The sequence below is a fragment of the Capricornis sumatraensis genome, chromosome 9 (assembly GCF_032405125.1).
Source record: "Capricornis sumatraensis isolate serow.1 chromosome 9, serow.2, whole genome shotgun sequence".
Taxonomy (NCBI): Eukaryota; Metazoa; Chordata; class Mammalia; order Artiodactyla; family Bovidae; genus Capricornis; species Capricornis sumatraensis.
The window spans coordinates 79505475-79530296 of NC_091077.1; the positions used below are offsets into that span (position 1 = coordinate 79505475).

General features: G+C 45.6%; 1 protein-coding gene across 9 annotated transcripts in view; it reads left to right on the plus strand.

Moving 5' to 3' along the window:
* TENM2 (teneurin transmembrane protein 2) overlaps nucleotides 1–24822 on the plus strand; it is a 1060439-nt gene that overhangs the window by 858522 nt on the left and 177095 nt on the right. For all 9 annotated transcript variants that reach the window (XM_068980695.1, XM_068980696.1, XM_068980697.1 and 6 more), the window contains 2 exons: nucleotides 66–261; nucleotides 7478–7579. In XM_068980695.1, the coding sequence (XP_068836796.1) occupies nucleotides 66–261; nucleotides 7478–7579 (298 nt within the window). The remainder of the gene's footprint in view (nucleotides 1–65; nucleotides 262–7477; nucleotides 7580–24822) is intronic.

The following is a 24822-nucleotide window of genomic DNA, read 5'->3' on the forward strand; positions in this document are numbered from 1 at the left end:
GATGCTGGTCATGGGAGCAGGTCTGCACCCCGGGTCACACGTAGCACACTCTCTTCTTTCCCCAGTATGACTTCATGGAGCGCCTGGATGGGAAGGAGAAGTGGAGCGTGGTCGAGTCGCCCAGGGAACGCCGGAGCATACAAACGCTGGTTCAGAACGAAGCCGTGTTTGTCCAGTACCTGGATGTGGGCCTGTGGCACCTGGCCTTCTACAATGATGGCAAAGACAAAGAGATGGTTTCTTTCAACACTGTGGTCTTAGGTAGGTACGGGATCTCTGAGGTGCTGTGTCATCAAAGAAAGCATGGAAGTGTCTGGCTTCTCTGTTGAAGGCACACCTTCCAAGGTGGTTCTACTGCGTAGGGGGCCAGCCAGCATCCTTAGGGTCCGTCGTTTCATCCACTTAAAACTAGCCCTGATTAAAATACTAATGCTACTTAATTCAAGAAGAAGCCACTGCAATGAGAAAGTTGGGTCCAACCACCTGGCTTAAGTTCTGGCCACACAGAGTAGGCAAATCATTGGACTTTTGTCAGCCCCGGTTCCCCTGTGGTAAAATAGAACTAAAAAAATCCCACCTCATAGTATGAAATTAAATAAAGTATAAGTTATAAATCACTAAACATATAGTAGGGCCAGTAAATACTGACCATTCATGCCAGCTCACAATTTCTCTCAAAAACCAAGGAAGACCCAAACTTAAAAACATTTTTTTAAAACCTGAAAAATAAGAAAAGGATATAACCACAGAAGGACAGACTTCCCTGGTGGCACAGTGGTAAAGAATCCACCTGCAGTGCGGGAGACTCAGGAGACGTGGCTTCCATCCCTGGGTTGGGAAGATCCCCTGGAGGAGGGCATGGCCACCTGCTCCAGTATTCTTGCCTGGAGAATCCCATGGACAGAGGAACCTGGTGGGCTGCAGTCCATGGGGTCGCAGAGTTAGCATGACTGAAGCAGCTGAGCAGTAAGAGGGAAATCATATCCTTGTTCTCAGACTGGTAAATCTCCAAAAGCTTTACTTAAGCACTTGTCATGTGGGGCATATTGTAGCACAATTTTTTAGTAGCTATTGAGGAAAAGCTAAGATTTTTTTCCAAAAGTTCCCCTTATAAGTCAGATAACCCCTAAAAGGGCCATTTGTTTGAGAATATTTCATGAGTTTTCCAAAAGCAAATCCTAAGAATTTTAGCATTCACAGCACCTATAAATATTTTCATTACATTTACTTTGTCATTAGGTTTTAATCATCTACTAATGATGATAACTGATCCTGGGCAGAACCTCTCTGAATCATGGCAGATTGTTAGACCCATTTCACAGATAAATAAACTGAGGTTCAGAAAACTGAGTCCCTCAAGGTCCCAGGATGTGGAAATGATGGAGACAACATAGACTTCCAGGGATTATTCGTCACCTTTCTGCAGCACCATGTTGTCCCAGCAGCATTCAGTCATGGACCTCACGGTTCTCTAGAAACCTGGAGAAGATGGTTGATCTAGAATTAAATCCTGCCTTTTCTTTCCCACATCTGACCAAATGCTCTAAAGCAGTACTTGGCACGCCAGAGCCCGTGGACCAAATCTGGCCCACTGCCTATTTTTATAAATAAAGTTTTATTGGACCACAGCCACATTCATCTGTTGTCACACTGTGGCAGCTATAACAGCAGAGTGGAATGGTAGCAGCGGAGACAGTTTGACCCACAAAGCCTAAATATTTACTGTCGCTTGACAGAAAAAGTTTGCCAAGCACTGTTCTACACTAATGGCATAAACTTTGTATCAGGAAAGTCACTGAAGAAATCTTCCATTAGTTAGGAAAATTTTCCAGGAGCAGATTATGTACCAGTGAGGAAAAAAATCTAAAAGGATTAAAACCAGATCACCAAAGAAAGAGACTGGCAACACATTTGGACCTAGTTTGAGATGTTAAGATAAAAAAACAATCTTTTGCATAAGAATATGATGAGAAATGTGGAGAAGGCAATGGCACTCCACTCCAGTACTCTTGCCTGGAAAATCCCATGGATGGAGGAGCCTGGTGGGCTGCAGTCCATGGGGTCGGTAAGAGTTGGACATGACTGAGCGACTTCACTTTCACTTTTCACCTTCATGCATTGGAGAAAGAAATGGCAACCCACTCCAGTGTTCTTGCCTGGAGAGTCCCAGGGACAGGGGAGCCTGGTGGGCTGCCGTCTGTGGGGTCACACAGAGTCAGACACAACTGAAGCAACTTAGTAGCAGCAGCATGATGAGAAATTATATCCTTTCGGTTCCCTGTGTGGGTTAAAAAAAAAATTTTTTTTAAATCATGTTTTTAAAATATTTATATTGGAATACTGTTGATTTACAATGTTATGTTAGTTTCAGGTATACAGCAAGGTGAATTAGTTATATGTATACATATATTCACTCTTTTTAGATTCTTTTCCTATATTGACCATTACAGAATATTGAGTAGCATTCCTTGTGCTCTACAGTAGGTCTTTATTATCTATTTTATGTACAGTAATCTGTACATGTCAATCCCAATCTTCAAATTTATCCCTCCCCCTCTTACCCCTTGATAACCACAAATTTATTTTCTACATCTGTAACTCTTTTTCTGTTTTGTAAATAAGTTCATTTACGCCATTCTTTAGATCCCACATGCAAGCAATGCCATATGTCTGTCTTTGTCTGTCTGGCTTACCTCACTCAGTGCGACAATCTCTAGATCCATCCATTTGCTTTGTGTTTAAAACTCAAAGGCTTCATACACACACCTTGCACACAGTAGCTGGCTTAGCTGGAGTCTACAAAGACCCAGTGGAATGGATAATAGCAAAAGCAGTAACAGCAGCACCTCTATAGAGAGTCCCATAGATCTGGGGACCAGATCAGTCAACCCATAGAGTAGTTATAAGAAATAAGGATTACCAATATTTCGTTTTCCAGTTGAGGAAGCCCAGGCTCAGAGAAGTTAACTAAGGTCTCACATAGCTAGTAAGAAGTGGAGTGAGAATCAGCTCTCCAGAGCCTGTGTTCTTAACCACTGAATTGCTTTGGATTGTAGCCAGCTAAAACCCTCTTCCCTTCCATGCAGTAAGTTGTCTGGGGGCCGTGTTATCTAATAATGGCTTCTGCCCTCCATCACCTTTATCCACATGGACACAGATGGCGGTGGTGAGATGCCCTTCCCCCTGAGCCATTACCCCACTTCTCTGTCAGAGCTGGGAATAGCAATTCTACCCGGAGGATTTCTCTTGTCTGGACATAGCTCAAAGAGAAAGTCAAAGGTAATCGGCCTAATAGTTGGGCAGACATCTTGATAGAGCAATGATAGTAATTGGCCTGAAATGTAGGGAAAAGAACAGTGTTTTATTTGGTTCAGAGATTCTCCCACACATACCTATTATCGGACCATTCGCCATCAAGAGCAGCCTGGAGCGCCGAAAGCCCCTGTGATATGAAACAGAAGGAAGGACGTTAGACGGGTGTCAACCAGCCATCACGCTAAATATACCTTTGACTCAGGGAAGTCTTCCGATGTGTTTTGGAGAGAAGCAGCCTGCTTTCAGAAATGAGTTTCATCTCAGGGGACTATAGAGTGGCATTCTTGAAGTGTGGTGCACATTTCAGGGAGGCTGGCCTCTGCATGAGTAAAAATCCCATTTCCTGGTCTAACTTTCATCGCCCGCCTTGTTTCCTCAAGAAACCTTCAACCAGGATGACAAAAAGGAAAACTGATAGGATTTCAAGAGTAATATTTAAATTTAGTGTTGAAAAAAGGTGATTGAGGGAAGTACGTTCCTTCAATATTTCGGCAGTATCACATAATTGTTGCTTTCCTCAAAAACTGTAGAAATGCTTCCAAGATAAGACCTGGGGGAAATTGAATGAAAAGTACTCCTCATTGCTTTTTTGCTTATTCTGGATTCTTCTATCCTCTGAGATGTATGTGCATACACACACATGTATACACACAAACACTTTAGTCACTCTTTACCTAGGATCTACTATGTGCCAGACATTGAAAATACCTCAGTAAACAGTTCAAATCTGGTCTCTTCCTCATAGAGCTTGATGAGAGGAGACAGATAGGTAAAAGGGCAATTATAGGAGCTAGGGGAGGACAATGGAAAGGGTACAAAACCCAGGTTGAGGAAAGTAGATTTTGTTGTTTAGTCGCTGAGTCATGTCCAACTCTTTGTGATCCCATGGACTGTAACCCTCCAGGCTCCTCTGTCCATTGAATTCTTCAGGCAGGAATACGAGAATGGGTAGCCATTCCCTTCTCCGGGGGATCTTCCAGACCCAGGGACTGAACCTGCATCTCCTGCATAGACAGGTGGATTCATTACTGCTGAGCCACCAGGGAAGCCCAGAGAAGGAAGACACCTAGAAGCTAAATGTTTTCTAAACTGAGACTTAAAGATAAATACCTCAACTACAGAGCAAGGAGTTTGTGCAAAATGCTTGGTCCTTTTCCTTGGGACTGTGATGGTTAAGAGCTTCCTATCTTAGCTGCTCTGAGGATGCTCGGTTGGAGAACAGGGAGCTTTGGCCTCAGCCATGTCAGTTTCCACCAAACCATTCCCAGACCCAGATGCTCAGTGAGAATCAAGCTCCACTTTGCTGTTGGGGTGACTTCTGAAAATGCAAGCTGGATGATGTCATTTCTATTTTGAAAACTTTTCATTTGTTCCCATTGGTCTCAGAATAGAATCCAACTCATCCACACGGCCTCCAGGGCCCTGGAGGATCTAGGTTTCTCCAGCTTCACCTTATGTCACTCTCTTCCTTCTTTCTACCCTCCAGCCACATGGAATTCACCTGTGCTCTTTTCCACCACAGGGCCTTTGCGTATCTTCCTCCTGTCTGGAATACTTTTGTCTTGCTCTTCACTTGGCTTTTCCAGTTCACCCTTATATGTCACCTGCATGGAATAGTGAGGCCCTCCTTGGCCATCCTCTCTAAGTAGCTTCCTCCTTATTCCCTTTCACAGTATCCCATTCTTTTCAAAGCACATATCATGATTTGTGCGGGGCAGGGCAGGAGAGGGGGGTTGCACCATGCTGCACAGCATGTGGCATCTTAGTTCCCTGACCAGGGGTCAAATCCGTGTCCCTGCATTGGGAGTGCATAGTCTTAATCACCACACGGCCTGAAAGTCCATGTACCACGATTTTTACTGTATTTGATGATTTTTTTTTAACCTGTATTCTCTATGACAGTGGAAGTTCTGTGAGGACAGGGACTATGTCTTTCCTAGTCACCACTGTATTCAACAGTGCCTCATAGGGTGCCTTGTGTCATTCTCCAGGCAAGAATACTGGAGTGGGTAGCCATTCCCTTCTCCAAGGGATCTTTCTGACCCAGGGCTCAAACTTGGGTCTCCCACATTGCAGGAAAATTCTTTACCATCTGAGCCACCAGGGAAACCCCATTAATATATATAACAGATGCTCAATTAATAAAGTAAACCCCCCTTTCAAGGGCCGTGGCAGGTCTGAGATCTCACCCTAATTATAAGCTAACACATTATTAACCAGCCACAGCCTCATCAATGTTATCAGAAGAGGAGGTGCTCCTGGGTAAGAGAAAACAGGCTTTGTTCCTCAGAGCAATGTAATATCGAGAATACCAGCCTGTGTGCAAGTTTCCCAAACACCAGTTCCCACAGGGCCACACAGACAGGGCCAGGTGACGCCTGCACGGGCAGTGGGTTACATTATATGCAGCTCTTCATTTACTGTACCCCAGGCTCCAAATGGGCAGTGAGCCTGCTCGTGCTTTTCTCCAGAGGAAGACATTCTCTTTATTCTACTGGACAGTAACTAAACCTGGCCTTTGCCCTGAAGACAGATGCTATATCTCCTAAGGCTGTTCACTGTACAGACAGCCTTTCAAAAGATAGTCCAGAGCTAAGGCAGTCGGTGCCTCTGCTCATAAAACATTCAGAGACACATGAGACCCATGGCAAGTTACCTCCTACCATCATGTGAAATTGCTGGCTTTTGACCTGCCGAAGCAGCTACCTCGTATGAGTCAACCTAATGCTTTTTGAATGAAAGAAGGAAAGGGACAATGAGTAGATGAAACGTGAAACAAATTGATAGCCACTTGGATGCTTCTCAGCCCACCTTTATAGAGCCAACTTCAAGGATTTGATTCTGCAGTGATAACTGTTGGACTCTAAAGAAATTGGCTTGGGAATTCCCTGGAGGCCCAGTGGTTAGGACTCTGCACTTTCACTGCTGAGGGCATGGGTTCGCTCCCTGGTCCGGGGACTAAGATCCACAAGCCATGCAGCACAACCAAAAACAAAAGAAGAAGGAAAGAAATTGGCTTGATACTGATTTTGGAAAACACAGATAGACAGCTTGAATTCTCCTACTGCCAGAAACCAACCACAGCCTGATTCTAGAAGATGAGAGCTGAGAAGTGAAACTATAGAAAGAAAGCATGGTTTGGTTTTTCAGTCCAGAGTGGAAATAAATGGGAAATTCAGTGTAAAGGAAGGCCTTACCATTCCATTAGGGACAATTAGACTTCACAGTCTCACGCATATCACTAAGCCAATGTCCCTAGCTCTCCACGGACTGTGTCATGTCATCTTTGGGGCACGGTGGCTTTTCATCATCTTAGTAATTTAGAACCTGAAAGTCTAATGTGTTTATTTGAATGTAAGGCAAAATGAGGATAATAATAATCATAATTTTAAAAGAATACATCTACTTCTGTGCAGACCCAAATCAACATGAAAAAGTTCCAAAATGATCCCTTTGAAGGCATTTCTTGAGAGTACACATAGCAAAGTAAATCATGAAATAAGATGGCTATACAGGTGAGAACAAGGGTGAACTAATTGATTTTCACAAGAAAAAAAAGTTCTGCAAAAAGCTAGGCATAAAAGGACTTTTGTACCACCCCAAACCTCCTACTTAATGAATCCCCAAATCATGCCAAAATTGATCAGTCTTAGGTATTTAGACTTTCTTTCTTTAATGCAGGGGATTTTTTTACTCTGCAAACCTGAGATCAGGAGCCACCTCTGTCATTTGGAGACTCATTCTCTATGCTTGAGGCTAAAAGCTGATATCTCACATCTCAAACCAAATCTCATATTGATAGGGTGATGTTGGGGGCAGGCTGAGGCTTACGGTGTTTAAAAACTTGCCAGCATACAACACTGCAATTTTTAAATTCAGATAAGTAATTTCTTTTGAAAAAGCAAAAATTGTCATAGTACTATACTCAAATTCCTGCCTGGGCTGATCCCGTGGAGAGCAGTGGTTACATCCAAGCATTGTCCAAGTTGCCCTAGTCCCCACCCATCGCTGTTTTCCTACTTCACCCACTTCTCCTTACCAGTCCCCAGTAGGCATCTGAGGCTACTGTCACTGCTCCTGAGAAACAGTAGGTGGCTGGCTACTGAACCGCTTCACCAGCAGGCAGAGGAAAAAGTAATTGTTCACATTCTCTCTTTTTCAGATTCAGTGCAGGACTGTCCCCGTAACTGCCACGGGAATGGCGAATGTGTGTCCGGGCTGTGTCACTGCTTCCCGGGGTTTCTAGGAGCAGACTGCGCTAAAGGTATTTACCATCACTTCCCTGCTATGATTGGAAAATGGAAAAGAGTCTTCTCAATGGGGCTGGGAGAGGGAGCACCAAGGTTGCCTCCCCAGCGAATTCCACTGGGATATCTTGTAAGCCTGTGCAAGCTATGCGTCCTAACACTTTGGCAAAGAGGAGACTTTGATATATGACAATTGGCCAATATACCTATAAGAGCGGGGCCGTTATCCTTGGCATTGAGGTGTGCTGAGAAGAAAGATTTGCTAAAAATGAGATGGTTAGATTTCCTGTAAAAGCAGAAGTGAATTACCATCACTCCTTTCTTATAATCATTAACTTCTGTGTAATGGAAGATTAAGCATCTCAGGGTTAGTAAATTTCATTCATTCTGGCCAGCTACGCTCTTAATCTAGGAAGTGCTATTTATCTTCGTGGAATCGGTTTTAAATTGTATTATTAATTTATCTCTACTGCTTTGCACAGAATGACGGGGGCCCTGGGATTCTTGGGGGAAAGGTAATAGAAGAAAGAAAATGACTCTCACAAAAACAGGGGACTTAGTGGCTCGTATCTAGCTAGCAGGAGACCTTGAGTTTGACCTTCAAGTGATGCTATCACAGGCAAATGCAATGGAGAGCTGAGCTTCTCACACTTTTTAGACATGGTACATGCATGAATGCACACACACACACACACACACACAAGTATTTGTTCATGATAAATACAGGTATAAAATTAAAATGAGACTTTCATAAAACAACACTTCATGTTTCTTTTCTATTCTGTCCTATTTCACTTTTAAAAAATGAAATACACTGACTACACTGATTCCCCACCCACCAGTGAATGGGTCTGGAAAACAGCAGTAGAGAGCTTCCAAGCCTTTGTTCAGGAGTCAGGCCTTCCTGGGTTCCAGCCCCATTCAAGATCTCTGTGGCCTTTAGCAAGTGACCTAACATTTCTGAATCTTGGTTTCTTCCTCTGGAAAACTAGGGAGTTTCTTCCTGAATTCATTGTGAGGATGGAATGAGAGAATATACCCCCAAGCTCTTAGCAGAACACTTTGGGAGCCCTTGGAGGGTTTAGTTTTACCATCTTTTATTTACACGTCATAGTATATTTATTTAGGTATCTGTATACTATTTTCATCCCTTTATGTGCTCTTCTTCAAAAGACCATGCTGCCTTGACATTCTGAGAGAGAGGCAATCATTAATAAAGCCACTCTGTAAATGCTAAATAGTACCACCCTCACCACAATGGCTTGGGAAAATTGTATGGTATTTCACATATTCACAGTATTTCAAAGATTTGCAATTCCCATATCCTTCCAAATGCTGACTGATAAGTGAACAGGACTGTGGTTTGGTTGCACCTGTGTGAGACTCATTGCTAAATGACACCACCTACATTCATATCCTTAACCACAAGATCATGTCAAAAGTTTGGTAAACCTGTCAGATGCGAAAGAAAAAGAGAGCAGGGATCCACCGGACCAGACCATTCTCTCGGCCGCTTTTCTCCTTACCACGCTTCCCTGGTGGCTTAGAGATTAAAGCATCTGCCTCCAATGCGGGAGACCCGAGTTCTATCCCTGGGTTGGGAAGATCCCCTGGAGAAGGAAATGGCAATCCACTCCAGTATTCTTGCCTGGAGAATCCCATGGACGGAGAAGCCTAGTAGGTTACAGTCCACGGGGTCGCAAAGAGTCGGACACAACTGAGCGACTTCCTTACCTTACCTTACCTTACACTATGCCCAAGGGCATGTGGACACATCCCCCAAGTAGACAGCGGAGCCTGGCGCTCCCTGGCTCCAGTTCTGATGGGCTTTGATGGAGGCAGGTAGATGACACCTGCCTCGCGGTGCTGAGCACTTTTCCTGAGCAAAGGCTTTAAAGTAGGGAAAACCTCAATAGCGTTTGAATGGCGTTTCTTGCATAATCTAATTTTCCTAGGAGTGAAGGCATTAATGAGAGAAAGGACGGAATAGTCCTTTTCTGTATGGCTGCAAACGGGCTGAACACTCTGCTGCATGGCCTGCAAGCTGTAAATGTATATTAACACTGACACACTTCGATGTATTATTAATCCTAAAACCGTGTGTGCTCCGGCTGCACATCCAGGGACCGGCCTTTCAGCCCTAAGTACCCCAGCCATTTAAGAACTCTTCGCTCTCCATCCATTTGCAGATGAGCGCCCATTCTGCATTATGGATCTGTAATGGGGTGTGCATTTAGCTGCTTAAAAGGCCTCTCGGTGTGTGTTTTACATCCACCACCTGTACTGCGGGCCGGGCTGCACGCTCTGACTGTGCATTAGTCGGGGTATATAATTGATCCTTGCGAAACAAATATCGAGTGGCTGTTAAGAGTAGTTCCTCTGGCATACTCAGAAGCCGTTCCTGAAATCGGCCTCTGAACTTGTATATTTTAATTCAGCTGTTGATGCCTACAGTGGGCAAAATTGAAGTGTTTAGAGACGAAAATTGCTTTCTCTTTGTTTCTTCACTTATTCTTGGGTAAGTTGGCTTAAGAATGTTAGGAGTAAGCTTTTGCTTCTTGGCCCTGAAGATGTTACTTCCTTAGTATTTTCTGAAATGGCCACAATTTAGCTATTTCATTAACAAGGACAGTGTTTAGAAACACCCTAATCCCTCATTTCTCACACTTTGCTCTTTCATCTACCACCTTCATGGTTTTTGTCAAATTCATGGGGCATCAGAATTTTTATTTCCTTAACATATTTCTTTAAGTCTACCCATTAGCTTTACATAGGTGAACTTCTTTTAAAAGGAACCGTGTCAAAATGAAAAGTTAGAAAAGAACCCTGGAATCTGTTGCAATGAATAGGAAAGGTTAGTGCTGCCTTTGGGCTTCCCTGGTGGTTCAGACAGCAAAGAATGTGCCTGCAGTGCAGGAGACCCACGTTCGATCCCTGGATCAGGAAGATCCCCTGAAGATCCCCACTCCAGTACTCTTGCCTGGAGAATTCCATGGACAGGGGAGCCTGGCGAGCTACCGACCATAGGGTCACAAAGAGCCAGACATGAGTGAGTGACTAACACTAACAACTAGTGCTGCCTTTAAATCTATTGAGAAAGAAATCTTTGCTTTTTTTTAATTTTGTTGACGTATCATTGATTTCCAATATTGCATTAGTTTCTGGTATACAGCAGGGTGGTTCAGGTATACACAAATCTATTCTTGTGCAGATTCTTTTCCATTCTAGTTTGTCACAGGATATCGACTGTAGCTCCTGCGCTGCACGGTCGGGCCCTGTTGTCCATCCATCCTGTGCATGATAGTTTGCCCCTGCTGATGCCACACTCCCACTCCACCCCTTCCCCTCCTCCCACTTGGCAACCGCAAGCCTGTTCTTTACGTCTGTGAGTCTCCTTCTGTTTTGTAGATATGCTCATTTGTGTCACGTTTTAGATTCCAGATGTAAGTGATGTCGTATGGTATTTGTCTTTCTTATAATCTCGTCACATAGCTCATCAGTGTTGCTGCAGATGGCATTATTTCATTCTTTGTATGGCTGAGTGATACCCCATTGTATGTAGGTACCACATCTTTGTTCATTCATCTCTTGATGGACAGGTTGTCTCCATGTCTTGGCTGTTGTATATAGTACTGCTGTGAGCATAGAGGTGCAGGTATCTTTTCAAATTATAGTTTTGTCCAGGTATATCCCCAGGAGTGGGATTGCTGGATCATATAGCAACTTTATTTCTAGTTTTTTGAGGAACCTCTGTACTCTTTTCCATAGTGGTTGTACCAATTTATATTCGCATCAACAGTGTAGGAGAGTCCCCTTTAATCCACACCTTCCCCAGCGTTTGTTGTTTGTGGAGGCTACAGTGTAGACTTTCCAAAGATGGCCATTCTGACTGGTGTGAGGTGGTACCTCATTGTAGTTTTGTTTTGCATTCAAGTAAGAAATCTTTTCCCTGCTCTGAGCAATCAAGGCAAGTCAGCTTCTCACACATTCATTTCACACCAGTGATCCCCAAATTCGATCCTACTGTATAGCATGTGTGGGCCAGCCTGGCTTCTAGAGAAATTCAAGCCTTGAACATCTCAAGTCCTAAGTTTAGGGTCCTGAAAATAACACAGTTCACTACCTACACAATAGGGAGGTAATAAAGTGAGAAACTTGGTAAAAATAGGCACACAGGTTCAACTCTACCAGCTTCAAGTGGGTAAGCTTAATGGTTAGTGCCTGATTTACTTGTGGTCTGTTAAGCCTCCATTTCAGATAGTTTCTTTTTTTTCATAACCACCAATAGTTATTAAGTATTAAAGATGTACCAGGCTTTGTATAAAGTACTTAATGCATACAGTCTTATCCATTCTCATATCAGTAATGTGAGATAAATCCTATTCTAACCACCCTCCCCAATATCTTAAGCTTTTTTTATTAATATTAAAATCATTTTTGTCTTGCAGACAGGTTGCAGAAATAGTACACAGAGTTCCCAGGGTTCATTCAGCTTCCTCTGATGTCAACGTTTTAAATTACCAAAGTTCAGTTGGTGAAACCAGGAAATTAACATGGATCGATGCTATTGACTAAGTTACAGACTTGTTTCTAATTTTGCCCCTTTCTTCTGGTCCAGATCTCACTTTGTGTTTAGTTGTCATGTCTCTTTAGTTCCCTCTAATCTGCAAGGGCTCCTCAGTCTTTTTTTTTTTTTTCCATGACCTTGAGTGTTTTGCAGAGAGTACTAGTGAGGCATTTCTTAGCTACCCCCTAGATGTGGGTTTGTCTGATGTTTTCTCATGATTGGATTGAAGTTCTACAGGGACTTGCCTGGCAATCCAGTGGTTAAGACCCATGCTTCCACTGCAGGGGACACAGGTTGGATCCCTGGTTAGGGAACTAAGATCCCATGTGCCATGCAGTATAGCAAAAAAAAAAAAAAAAGATTGAGATTATGTGGTTTTCATAAGATGCTGTGCCTTTCTCAGTGAATTCTATCAAAGATGTACTTCTGGTCTTTAATAAGAAAAAGATTCAAATATGGTTCTGTGTGAGGGGGTGTGTGCTTGTGGGTGTGAGCATGTGTATACCTGCCTCTCACCCCTCACACATAAGGCGGAGATGGTGGAGTGGCTCCATCCCATTGGTCCTGTGCAATCTGTTGGTGACGATGACAAATTGCCACTCATGGACAACTTTTGAGCCTAGGAAACTCCTAGGTGTTAGCAGGGAGAGCTCTGGAGCAGACAGGGTGAGGTAATCATGCTAGCGAGTGCAGAGGAGAGAGACAGCCAGTCCCGGGGCTCCTGCCACCCTGAACGGAGCATGCCATCTCCCGGCTGCAGCCCACGATCATGTCCTTTCTTGATAAATGTCTTTAAGAGAGCCTGAGGCCAGGTCCTCCTTCATCACAAACTCGCATTCCCCTTTGTTCCCGCACTGCCAGCTGTGCCCAGTATTTCTCAGGTCTGCCAGTTTCTGTATTGCAGGCAGCCAGCAGACTCGGGCCCTTCTGCCAGGAGGGGAATTTGCCACATTAGCAGATGAGATTCCCATCACATCCAAGTGGCCAGGTGTGCGTCCAAGTGACAGAAACGCGGGTTTGCTCCCCTGACCTGGCGCAGCGCCTCCCGTGCCCTCAGATATGCAGCACGGACGGCAGCTCCTTGTCTCCTGATAAACCTGCCAGGCTGCATCAGGCACTCGAAGACATCCTTGCAGTGAGTGAAGGAAGCAGTCAGCATGAACTGCAAGACAGTCATTCCACAGTCCGCCGCCGAACTGGGGGCTCCGAGGGGCTAGAAGTTCAAGTGGAACTGACCCTCACCCCCAGAAGAACATATGAGGGTTCTAACACCTCGATCCAAATCAGTTCAGGGGACCGAACTTATTTGTGCATCCAGCAAGTGCCTATCGTGTGCCTGCTGTGAGCCAGGCACTGCGCTAAGTACCATCCATAAGGTAACGAGAGAATGCCAGGGCGTGCCTTCTGGGAGCTTCCCATCTGATGGATGCACATAAGGAAGTAGGAAATGTAAGCCTCAGTCCAGAGTGCTAGGATGTGGACTCTGAATGCTATAGATGGCATTAAGGAGCAGATAAGGAAGTTCATGAAGCAATGAAGTGTGGATCTACGGAGAGTCAACTAGTTTCAAGGAATGTGGAAAAAATTCCATGGCAGAAGAGCACAGTAAGGGAGCTACACTGAAGAGTGTCTTCTGGCATCAGTTCAGTTCAGTTCAGTCGCTCAGTCGTGTCCGACTCTTTGCGACCCCATGAATCGCAGCTCGCCAGGCCTCCCTGTTCATCACCATCTCCCAGAATTCACCCAGACTCACGTCCATCGAGTCAGTGATGCCATCCAGCCATCTCATCCTCTGTCATCCCCTTCTCCTCCTGCCCCCAATCCCTCCCAGCATCAGAGTCTTTTCCAATGAGTCAACTCTTCTCATGAGGTGGCCAAAGTACTGGAGTTTCAGCTTTAGCAGCATTCCTTCCAAAGAAATCCCAGGGTTGATCTCTCTCAGAATGGACTGGTTGGATCTCCTTGCAGTCCAAGGGACTCTTAAGAGTCTTCTCCAACACCACAGTTTCCAGGTTCCTATGCAATATTGCTCTTTACAGCATCGGATCTTGCTTCTATCACCAGTCACATCCACAACTGGGTATTGTTTTTGCTTTGGCTCCATCCCTTCATTCTTTCTGGAGTTATTTCTCCACTGATCTCCAGTAGCATATGGGCACCTAGTGACCTGGGGAGTTCCTCTTTTGGTATCCTATCATTTTGCCTTTTCATACTGTTCATGGGGTTCTCAAGGCAAGAATACTGAAGTGGCTTGCCATTCCCTTCTCCAGTGGACCACACTCTGTCAGACCTCTCCACCATAACCCGCCCGTCTTGGGTTGCCCCGCTGGCATGGCTTGGTTTCATTGAGTTAGACAAGGCTGTGGTCCTAGTGTGATTAGATTGACTAGTTTTCTGTGAGTATGGTTTCAGTGTGTCTGCCCTCTGATGCCCTCTTGCAACACCTACCATCTTACCTGGGTTTCTCTTACCTTGGGCATGGGGTATCTCTTCACAGCTGCTCCAGCAAAGCACAGCCGCTGCTCCTTACCTTGGACGAGGGGTATCTCCTTACCGCTGCCGTTCCTGACCTTCAACTGGGATAGCTCCTCTAGGCCCTCCTGTGCCTGTGCAGCCACCACTCCTCGGGATGCTCCTCCCAGCCGCCGGCCCTGGCCTCCGGCGTGGGTGGCTCCTCCCAGCTGCCGCCCCTGGCCTCGGGCTTGGGGTGGCTCCTCAAGGTCACCACCCCTGGCCTCGGGCACGAGGTGTCTCCTCCCAGCTGCCGCCCTTGGCTGCAGGCTTGGGGTGGCTCCTCAGGGTCACCGCCCCTGGACTCAGGCACAAGGTGGCTTCTCCCGGCCGCCCCTGACCTCAGACGCGGGGTAGCTCCTCTCGGCCTCCACCCTGACCTCGGACGTGGGGTGTCTCCTCCCAGCCACGGCCCCTGACCTCAGATGAGGTTGGCTCCTCGCGGCCGCAACCCCTGACCTCGGACGCAGGGTGTCTCCTCCAGGCCGCCACTGACCTCAGCAGCAGGGTAGCTCCTCTCAGCCGCCGCCCCTGACCTCGGACACAGGGTAGCTCCTCTCGGCCGCCACTGACCTCGGACGCAGGGTAGCTCCTCTGGGCTGCCACCCCTGACCTTGGACACAGGGTAGCTCCTCTTGGCTGTTCCTGCGCCGTCGCAGCCTGGCACTCTAGGCCACTGCCCCTGACCTCGGACATGGGGTAGCTCCTCTCGCAGCCGCCCGCGCTTAGTGCGCCGGCTCTCGCAGCCGCCCGCGCTTAGTGCGCCGGCTCTCGCAGCCGCCCGCGCTTAGTGCGCCGGCTCTCGCAGCCGCCCGCGCTTAGTGCGCCGGCTCTCGCAGCCGCCCGCGCTTAGTGCGCCGGCTCTCGCAGCCGCCCGCGCTTAGTGCGCCGGCTCTCGCAGCCGCCCGCGCTTAGTGCGCCGGCTCTCGCAGCCGCCCGCGCTTAGTGCGCCGGCTCTCGCAGCCGCCCGCGCTTAGTGCGCCGGCTCTCGCAGCCGCCCGCGCTTAGTGCGCCGGCTCTCGCAGCCGCCCGCGCTTAGTGCGCCGGCTCTCGCAGCCGCCCGCGCTTAGTGCGCCGGCTCTCGCAGCCGCCCGCGCTTAGTGCGCCGGCTCTCGCAGCCGCCCGCGCTTAGTGCGCCGGCTCTCGCATCATAGAATGTCATTAATTTTTTAATGCAATAAGCAACCTGTTCACATTCAGAGCTTGAGATGTGTTTTGGTTTTTTTTTCCCCTGATGTCTTGCACTGTTTTCCATCTAGTGCCTCTCCTGTCCAGCTAGAATCATGCTTATTATTCGATTATTGTTTAGTTTATGGTTTTTTCTGTTATTACTAATTCCCTTTCATGACTTCCTCATTACTATCAGTCAGTTCAGTTCAATTGCACAGTCATGTCCGACTCTTTGCGACCCCATGAATCGCAGCTCGCCAGGCCTCACTGTCCATCACCAATTCCCAGAGTGCACTCAGACTCACGTCTATCGAGTCAGTGATGCCATCCAGCCATCTCATCCTCTGTCATCCCCTTCTCCTCTTACCCCCAATCCCTCCCAGCATCAGAGTCTTTTCCAATGAGTCAACTCTTCTCATGAGGTGGCCAAAGTACTGGAGTTTCAGCTTCAGCATCATTCCTTCCAAAGAAATCCCAGGGCTGATCTCCTTCAGAATGGACTGGTTGCATCTCCTTGCAGTCCAAGGGACTCTTAAGAGTCTTCTCCAACACCACAGTTCAAAAGCATCATTCTTCGGCGCTCAGCCTTCTTCACAGTCCAACTCTCACATCCATACATGACCACAGGAAAAACCATGGTCTTGACTAGACGGACCTTGGTCAGCAAAGTAATGTCTCTGCTTTTGAATATGCTATCTAGGTTGGTCAGAACTTTCCTTCCAAGGAGTAAGCGTCTTTTAATTTCATGGCTGCAATCACCATCTGCAGTGATTTTGGAGCCCCCCAAAAATAAAGTCTGACACTGTTTCCACTGTTTCCCCATCTATTTGCCATGAAGTGATGGGACCGGATGCCATGATCGTCGTTTTCTGATTATTGAGCTTTAAGCCAACTTTTTCTCTCTCCTCTTTCACTTTCATCAAGAGGCTTTTTAGTTCCTCTTCACTTTCTGCCATAAGGGTGGTGTCATCTGCATATCTGAGGTTATTGATATTTCTCCCGGCAGTCTTGATTCCAGCTTGTGCTTTCTCCAGCCCAGTGTTTCTCATGATGTACTCTGCATATAAGTTAAATAAGCAGAGTGACAATATACAGCCTTGACATACTCCTTTTCCTATTTGGAATCAGTCTGTTGTTCCATGTCCAGTTCTAACTGTTGCTTCCTGACCTGCATACAGATTTCTCAAGAGGCAGGTCAGGTGGTCTGGTATTCCCATCTCTTCAGAATTTTCCACAGTGTATTGTGATCCACACAGTCAAAGGCTTTGGCATAGTCATTAAAGCAGAAATAGATGTTTTTCTGGAATTCTCTTGCTTTTTGGATGATCCAGTGAATGTGGGCAACTTGATCTCTGATTCCTCTGCCTTTTCTAAAACCAGCTTGAACATCAGGAAGTTCACGGTTCACATATTGCTGAAGCCTGGCTTGGAGAATTTTGAGCATTACTTTACTATCATGTGAGATGAGTGCAATTGTGCAGTAGTTTGAGCATTCTTTGGCATTGCCTTTCTTTGGGATTGGAATGAAAACTGACCTTTTCTAGTCCTGTGGCCACTGCTGAGTTTTCCAAATTTTCTGGCATATTGAGGCAGCACTTTCACAGCATCATCTTTCAGGATTCAAAATAGCTCAACTAGAATTCCATCATCTCCACTAGCTTTGTTTGAAGTGATGCTTCCTAAGGCCTGCTTGACTTCACATTCTAGGATGTCTGGGTGTACCCACTACCCAATCCCTGTTGGCCAAGTTCTAGCACTAAAGTCAAATCATTGTCATCATTGCTGACATGTATTGAGTTCTTACTGTGTGCAGCCGCTGCACTAAACAACTGCATAATTAGCTCAATGAATCATTAATCCTCCTATTTTATAGATGATTATCATCCCCTCTTACAGGCAAGGAAAATGAAGCACAGAGTGGTTAAGTAACTTGCTTAAGATCACTCAGCTCATAAGTCTTATTGCCAGGATTCAAACCAAGCAATCCGGCCTGAACCCTTAACATTAGGCTAGCCTTGAGATGGATTCACTGAGGATGTGAGTGTAGGAAGATGTGCTTTGCACGCAGTTTGTGTAGCAGATATATACTGGGATTTGGATTTGAACCCCAGAAACCCTCAGGAGAGGAAACTAGGATTTCCTAGGTAGAGAGTGGCAAAGCAGGTATTTGAAACTATACCCATTGTAGAAAATTACTTAACCTCTCTAAGCCTTTGTTGTTGAATCCATAATATGGGGGCAATAGCAATACTACCTGATGGATTGCTCTGAGGACTAAACAGTAAATGCATGTAAAGCAGGTAGAACCATGCTCCATAAATACTACCCAGCATTCATCTTCACAAGCCTTGGAAATCACTGTTGTCCATATTTTACAGGAGAAACAGAGACTCAGAGAAAGAAAACTACTTGCCCAAGGTCACACTGCAGGCTAGATGTTGATGCCGTGTCTGGCTGACTTTGAAACTTTTGACCCTAACTTGGTTTTCCTAACTTGGCATAAAAATCTCCTAAATGAGGAGCAGTGACCCCTCACTTACTCTAAAACTGTCACAGAAACTCAGCTATCTGGCTCTCCCGGCTGGCTTCATCCACTCACCTGTTTCCCATCTTCCCATCAGTTGCTCCCCCAAGTGGACATCTGCACTCGGGAGGGGAATGATGAGCCCCTTCATCTCCACCAGTGATATAGGGGTCCTCCCCACCACCCCAGAAAGGCTCCGCTCAGAGCATCTTTGCCAAGGAAGCCACTTTCCCCTTTCACAGCTGGCTCACCTGTCTCAGATACCACCTGTCTTTCCTGGAACAAGCACGGATGTTCCTTTAGACCACCTGTCTTTCACACCTGTCTCCCTCTGCCACCCCACCTCCCTCCACAATCCCCTGAAATGCAGACTGGCCAAGGGCCATGGCTGCTGCCCACAGGAGTCGTTCCACCGCCCAGTGCAGTTCAAGGCTGAATCCCACCTCTCCTTGTTCCCGTCCTTGACCTGAGAAAACGTGCAGGAATTTCTTGGCGGCAAGGACCCAGGAGATGGAGCTTGAAGCCGGGCCCTTGGTTCAGGCTTTGCAGAAAGTGAGTGTCCACACTCAGCAAAGGCACCTTTGATAAAATAGTGTAAGAATCTCTGCCCATATTGAACATGAAGTGAATGCCAGGCCCTGTGCAGAGGGTTTAAATGGAATGATCTTGGGCCATCCGCACGTCAGGTATCATCGTCATCCTCATTTCACAGATAAGGAAACTGAGACTCAGAGAAACTAAGGTACTTGCCCAGGTGTGGCTTTAGAGCCCTACTCGTCAGGATTACCTGCTAACTCACAGCTTGCTGGGTTCCGGCCAGAGTTTCTGATTCAATAGGTCTGGGGTGCTAGCATCAGCCTGGGGAACCTGTTCAATATCCAAACCTCCGGCCCCACACCAGACCCTCTGAATCAGAATCTCACTCTCACAGCATCCCCGGATGTCTTGGGCGCACATCCAGGTCTGAGTCTGGATGCCGCTGCCCTTGGACTCTGCTCAGATGCCCCAGAGAGCTGGAGCAGCAATATCGCATTTACCTTCCACTCTCCCCAGCTTGCCAGGCAGAGGTGGAGGATGCCTGCTGCCTCCGTTTGGAAGCTGCAGTAACCTTTCTTTGGTACCCTCCTGCAGAGCCTTGCCTCCAGAACCTCCTGCTGGTTCCCAGGCTGGTACACCACCAAACAGAAATCTCTCCGCAGCACCCACCTCCATCAGCCCTCCCCTGAGTCAAGTTACTTCTGAGGCTAAAAACTTTTGTTTCCTTTTAAAACTACTAGAAAGGCAGAGCAGACCGAGAAAGGAGAGGGCCTAACCCTAGGGAAATCTGCTGTAGAAATGAGACATACAGAGGTGGGAACACACTCTAGTTTTAGGAAAAAAAAAACTTCCTTATTGGGAGATAAACCAGCCTTTAGAGAGGAGGTCAGCCAGGATGGGTGATGGGAAAGAGTGTTTCCCCCTCTCTTGTCTCCTGGTTTTTTGTTTGTTTGTTTGTGTTTGGCCACAGTGAGGCATGCAGACTCTTAGGCTCCCCAACCAGGGATCGAGCCTTGGCCCCCTGCATCGGCAGCGTGGAGTCTTTACCATTGGACTGCCAAGGAAGTCCCTCTTGTCTCTTTATGATGTGATAATCTAGAACAATTTTCTCCTTAAAAAATGATGATAAATCATACCTATAGATTTCTTCCTATGTGCCAGGCATTGTACATAGCACTTCACAGACATTATCTCATTTCATCCTCTTAAAAACACCGCGGGTTAGGTAATCCAACAGTTTAGTCCTATTTTAAAGATAAAAAAAATGAGGCTGAAAATTGCCAGTCTAGGTTCAATGCAGGATACAGGATGCTTGGGGCTGGTGCACTGGGATGACCCAGAGTGATGGTATGGGGAGGGAGGTGAGAGGGGGTTCAGGATTGGGAACTCATGTACACCCGTGGCAGATTTATGTTGATGTATGGCAAAACCAATACAGTATTGTAAAGTAAAATAAAGTAAAAATAAAAAATAAAAGGTGTCCAGAGTCATATAACTGGTAAAACCGAAGGGAAATTTGAGCTGTCTAACTCAGAAGACTACACTGCCTGGTACTCGTCTATGTTCCAGTGAATAAATAGGCCTTCCTATCCTGGGGGAGCTCCCATGCTTGCAGATAACAGGACATCAGTAATTTTCAAGCTCATCTCAATGCCTGAATCACAATAAGAATGAAAAGTTACTTCAGTCTGGACTTGAGCTGCAAACAAGCTTACTGTGTGTGTACTTTGAAAATTTTAAATATTCATTATGTAATTAATGCTGTTTGATCATACACACACACACACACACACACACACACACACACAGAAAAACTAAGACGCTTTTTAACAAAAGCTTAAGCCCTTATCGATTGAGAACTTTTATAACTCTCAAAATGGAGGCATCCCCATATCTCTACAGGTATTTTAAATGAATTGAATTAATCATAGGCTTAAAAGTCTCTTGCGATCTTCGTTAACTTCCCTGGGTTTAATTAAAACATCTGTGCACTTTTAATTTATCGATTCATCCAACTCATATGTCATGTTTTTAACACACCCCAGCATGCTCTGCATCATTTTTAACCCGATTTCCACTTAACTAAAGCAATTAAATTCACCCCGGATTAATTAAAGCATCCATACTTTCGTGCTTAAGTCAGCGTGTGCTGCTTTCCCCACATGGCTCCTGCATGTCAGAGATCTGACACACCTGATGAGTTTTTCGTCCTTCTGGAAATTCTTCCCTGAATCGCTTCCTTGCCTATTAATGTGCATTTGACAGAACGGGAATGAGGAAGTGGGTGCGCCTGCACTGTGGCCCTCCAGGCCGGAGGCTCTGTCAGAAGCATCCTTGGCCTTCCTGTCTTCACAGGGGCTGCTGGATCTTGCCCCCCACACTGAGGCCAGCTAAAGAGTCTGAGTAGTCCAGGCAGGAAGGCGGGGGGCGCTCCGGTCAGAGACCGTCCTCGTGAGGAGAGTGGCCGCTCTTGTTTGCGTTTGTACTTCTGTCACGGCTCCTTAGTTCTGCTTTCCATCCTCCTCACTCTTCCTGCAAACACGGTCCTTTCTTGTCCCACCCATTTCATAGGGAGGGAAAACTGAGGCACCAAGGTCAACAGGCTTCTCAGCTGGGCATGGTGAGCCAGGGAGCTATTCAGATGGGAGCAAATGAGCCCCCTGGAAGCTAGTCTGAACTTCTGCCCCCCCATCCACTGTGACAGAGCCCGTTTCCCCTAAGCTGTGGCAGCATTGGAGGTTATGTATTTTCGATTAAAAAAATTTTTTATTGAGTATTGTATTAATTTCTGCTATACAGCAAAGTAATTCAGTTATATGTATATACATTCTATTTTTATATTCTTTTCCATTATGGTTTATCATAGGATATACAGTATAGTTTCTCTGTGCTATATAGTAGGACCTTGTTTTTTAGCCATTCTACATATAAAAGTTATAGATTTCTTTAATCTGATGTCAAAGATTATTTCTCATTTTTATCTATACTAATTTAATTGCTAGTGAAGTTGAGAACTTTTCATACTTTTATTGGCAATTTTATCTTTTTTTCATTGCACTGAGTCTTCGTTGCTGTGCCTGGGCTTTCTCTAGTTGTGGAGAGTTGGGGCTGCTCGTCATTGCGGTACATGGGTGATGAAGAGTAGCCCCAACTCTTCATTCTCGTCGTGGTGGCTTCTCTTATTGTGGAGCACAGGCTCTTGGCCCAAGGGCTTCAGTAGTTGTAGCACGCAGGTTCGGTAGCTGCAATTCCTGGGCTCTAGAGCACACGCTCAGGAGTTGTTGCCCACAGGCTTAGTTGCTCTGCGGCATGTGGGATCTTCCTGGAGCAGGGATCAAACCTTTATCCGCTACATTGGCAGAAGGATTCTTAGCCACTGCACCACCAGGGAAATCCTTATTGGCAGTTTATATTTATCTGTCCTTTGCCCAGGTTTTTATTTGTTTGTCTCTTTTTATTGATTTGTAAGAGTTCTTTTTGTATTTCATATCAAGCTTTATTCTATAAAATGTTAGAAAATATATTTCCCCATTGTTTCCTCAGTTGTCCTGTTATTCAGCTGCTTAGTCGTGTCCAACTCTTTGCAACCTCATGGACTGCAGCACACCAGGCTTCCACGTCCTTTACCATCTCCCAGAGCCTGCTCAAACTCATGTCGATTGAATCAGTGATTCCATCCAACCATCTCCTCTTCTGTTGCCCCCTTCTCCTCCTGCCCTCAGTCTTTCCCAGAATTAGGGTCTTTTCTAGTAAGTTGGCTCTTCACATCAGGTGGCCAAAGTATTGGAGTTTCAGCATCAGCACCCGTCCTTCCAATGAATATTTGGGGCTGATTCACTTTAGGATTGACTGATTTGATCTCCTTGCAGTCCAAGGGACTCTCAAGAGTCCTCTCCAACACTGCAGTTCAAGAGCATCAATTCTTCGGTGCTCAGCTTTCTTTACAGTCCAACTCACACATCTATACATGACAAATGAAAGAACCATAGCTTTGACTATATGGACCTTTGCTGGCCAAGTGTCTCTGCTTTTTAATACACTGTCTAGGTTTATCATAGTTTTTTTTCCAAGGAGCTGCTGCTGCTGCTAAGTCGCTTCAGTCATGTCTGACTCTGTGCAACCCCACAGACAGCAGCCCACCAGGCTCCGGCATCCCTGAGATTCTCCAGGCAAGAACACTGGAGTGGGTTGCCATTTCCTTCTCCAATGCATGAAAGTGAAAAGTGAAAGTGAAGTCACTCAGTAAGTGTCTGACTCTTTGTGACCCCATGGACTGCAGCCCACCAGCCTCCTCCGTCCATGGGATTTTCCAGGCAAGAGTACTCTGTCTTCTAATTTCATGACAACAGTCACCATCTGCAGTGATTTTGGAGCCCCAGAAAATAAAGTCAGTCACTGTGTCCATTGTTTCCCCATCTATTTGCCATGAAGTGATTGAACTGGATGCCATGACCTTAGTTTTTTGAATGTTGAGTTTTAGGCCAGCTTTTTCACTCTTCTCTTCCGCCTTCATTAAGAGGCTCTTTAATTCCTCTTCACTTTCTCCCATAGGGTGTCATTTGCATATCTGAAGTTATTGATATTTCTCCCAGAAATCTTGATTCCAGCTTGTGCTTCATCCAGCCCAGAATTCCGCATGATGTACTCTGCATGTAGGTTAAATAAGTAGGGTGACAATATACAGCCTTGACATACTCCTTTCCCAACTTGGAACTAGTCCGTTGTTCCTTATCTGGTTCTCTCGGTTCTTGACCTCCATACAGGTTTCTCAGGAGACATCTCTTTAAGAATTTTCCACAGTTTGTTGTGATCCACACACTCAAAGGCTTTAGTGTAGTCAATGATGCAGAAGTAGATGTTTTTCTGGAATTTACTTGTTTTTTCTATGATCCAACGGATATTGGCAGTTTGATCTCTGTTCCTCTGCCTTTTCTAAACCCAGCTTGTACATCTGGAAGTTCTCAGTTCATGTATTGTTGAAGCCTAGCTCAAAGGATTTTGAGTATTACCTTGCTAGCCTGTGAAATGAGCACAATTGTGTATTAGTTTGAACATTTTTTGGCATTACCTTCCTTTGAGATTGGAATGAAAACTGACCTTTTCCAGTCCTGTGGCCACTGCTCAGTTTTCCAAATTTGCTGGCATATTGAGTGCAGCACTTTCACAGCATCATCTTTTAGGATTTGAATAGCTCAGCTGGAATTCCATCACCTCCACTAGGTTTGTTGGTAGTGATGCTTCTTAAGGCCCACTTGACTTCACACTCCAGGATGTCTGGCTCTAGAGGAGTGACCACATTATCATGGTTATCTGAGTCATTAAGACCTTTTTTGTACAGTTCTTCTGTGTATTCTTGCCACCTCTTCTGCTCCTGTTAGGTCGATACTATTCCTGTCCTTTACTGTGCCTGTCTTTGCATAAAATTTTCCCTTGGTATCTCCAGTTTTCTTAAAGAGACCTCTAGTTGTTCCCATTCTATTGTTTCCCTCTATTTCTTTGCATTGTTCACTTCAGAAGGCTTTCTTATCTCTTCTCGCTATTCTTTGAAACTCTGCGTTCATATCAGTGTACTTTTCTCAAAGCTGATCTTCTTGGTCCCTTGAATTTATCTTTTTTATATATCCCATTCACAAGAAAATAAAATTAGTCTTCAGTATTTTTTCAAATACTCTGTAGGTTTTTTTCTTATTTGGATCTTTAATCTATATCAAATTTATGGTATGTAATAGAGGTCAGACTTTATTGACTATCAAATAGATTGTCACCTGCAAGAGCCCAGAAATAATGGAAACCTGCCTTTCCTGACTTCAGCTCAGCAGCAAACTATGTCCATAGTCTCTAAAGACAGTGGGATACCTCTTTTGGTTTCAGTGACACTGAACTTTGTCTCACCTCCATGACCCAAAATATTAATATTATATCCTTAACTGCTTCGGAAGACTCAAGGCATC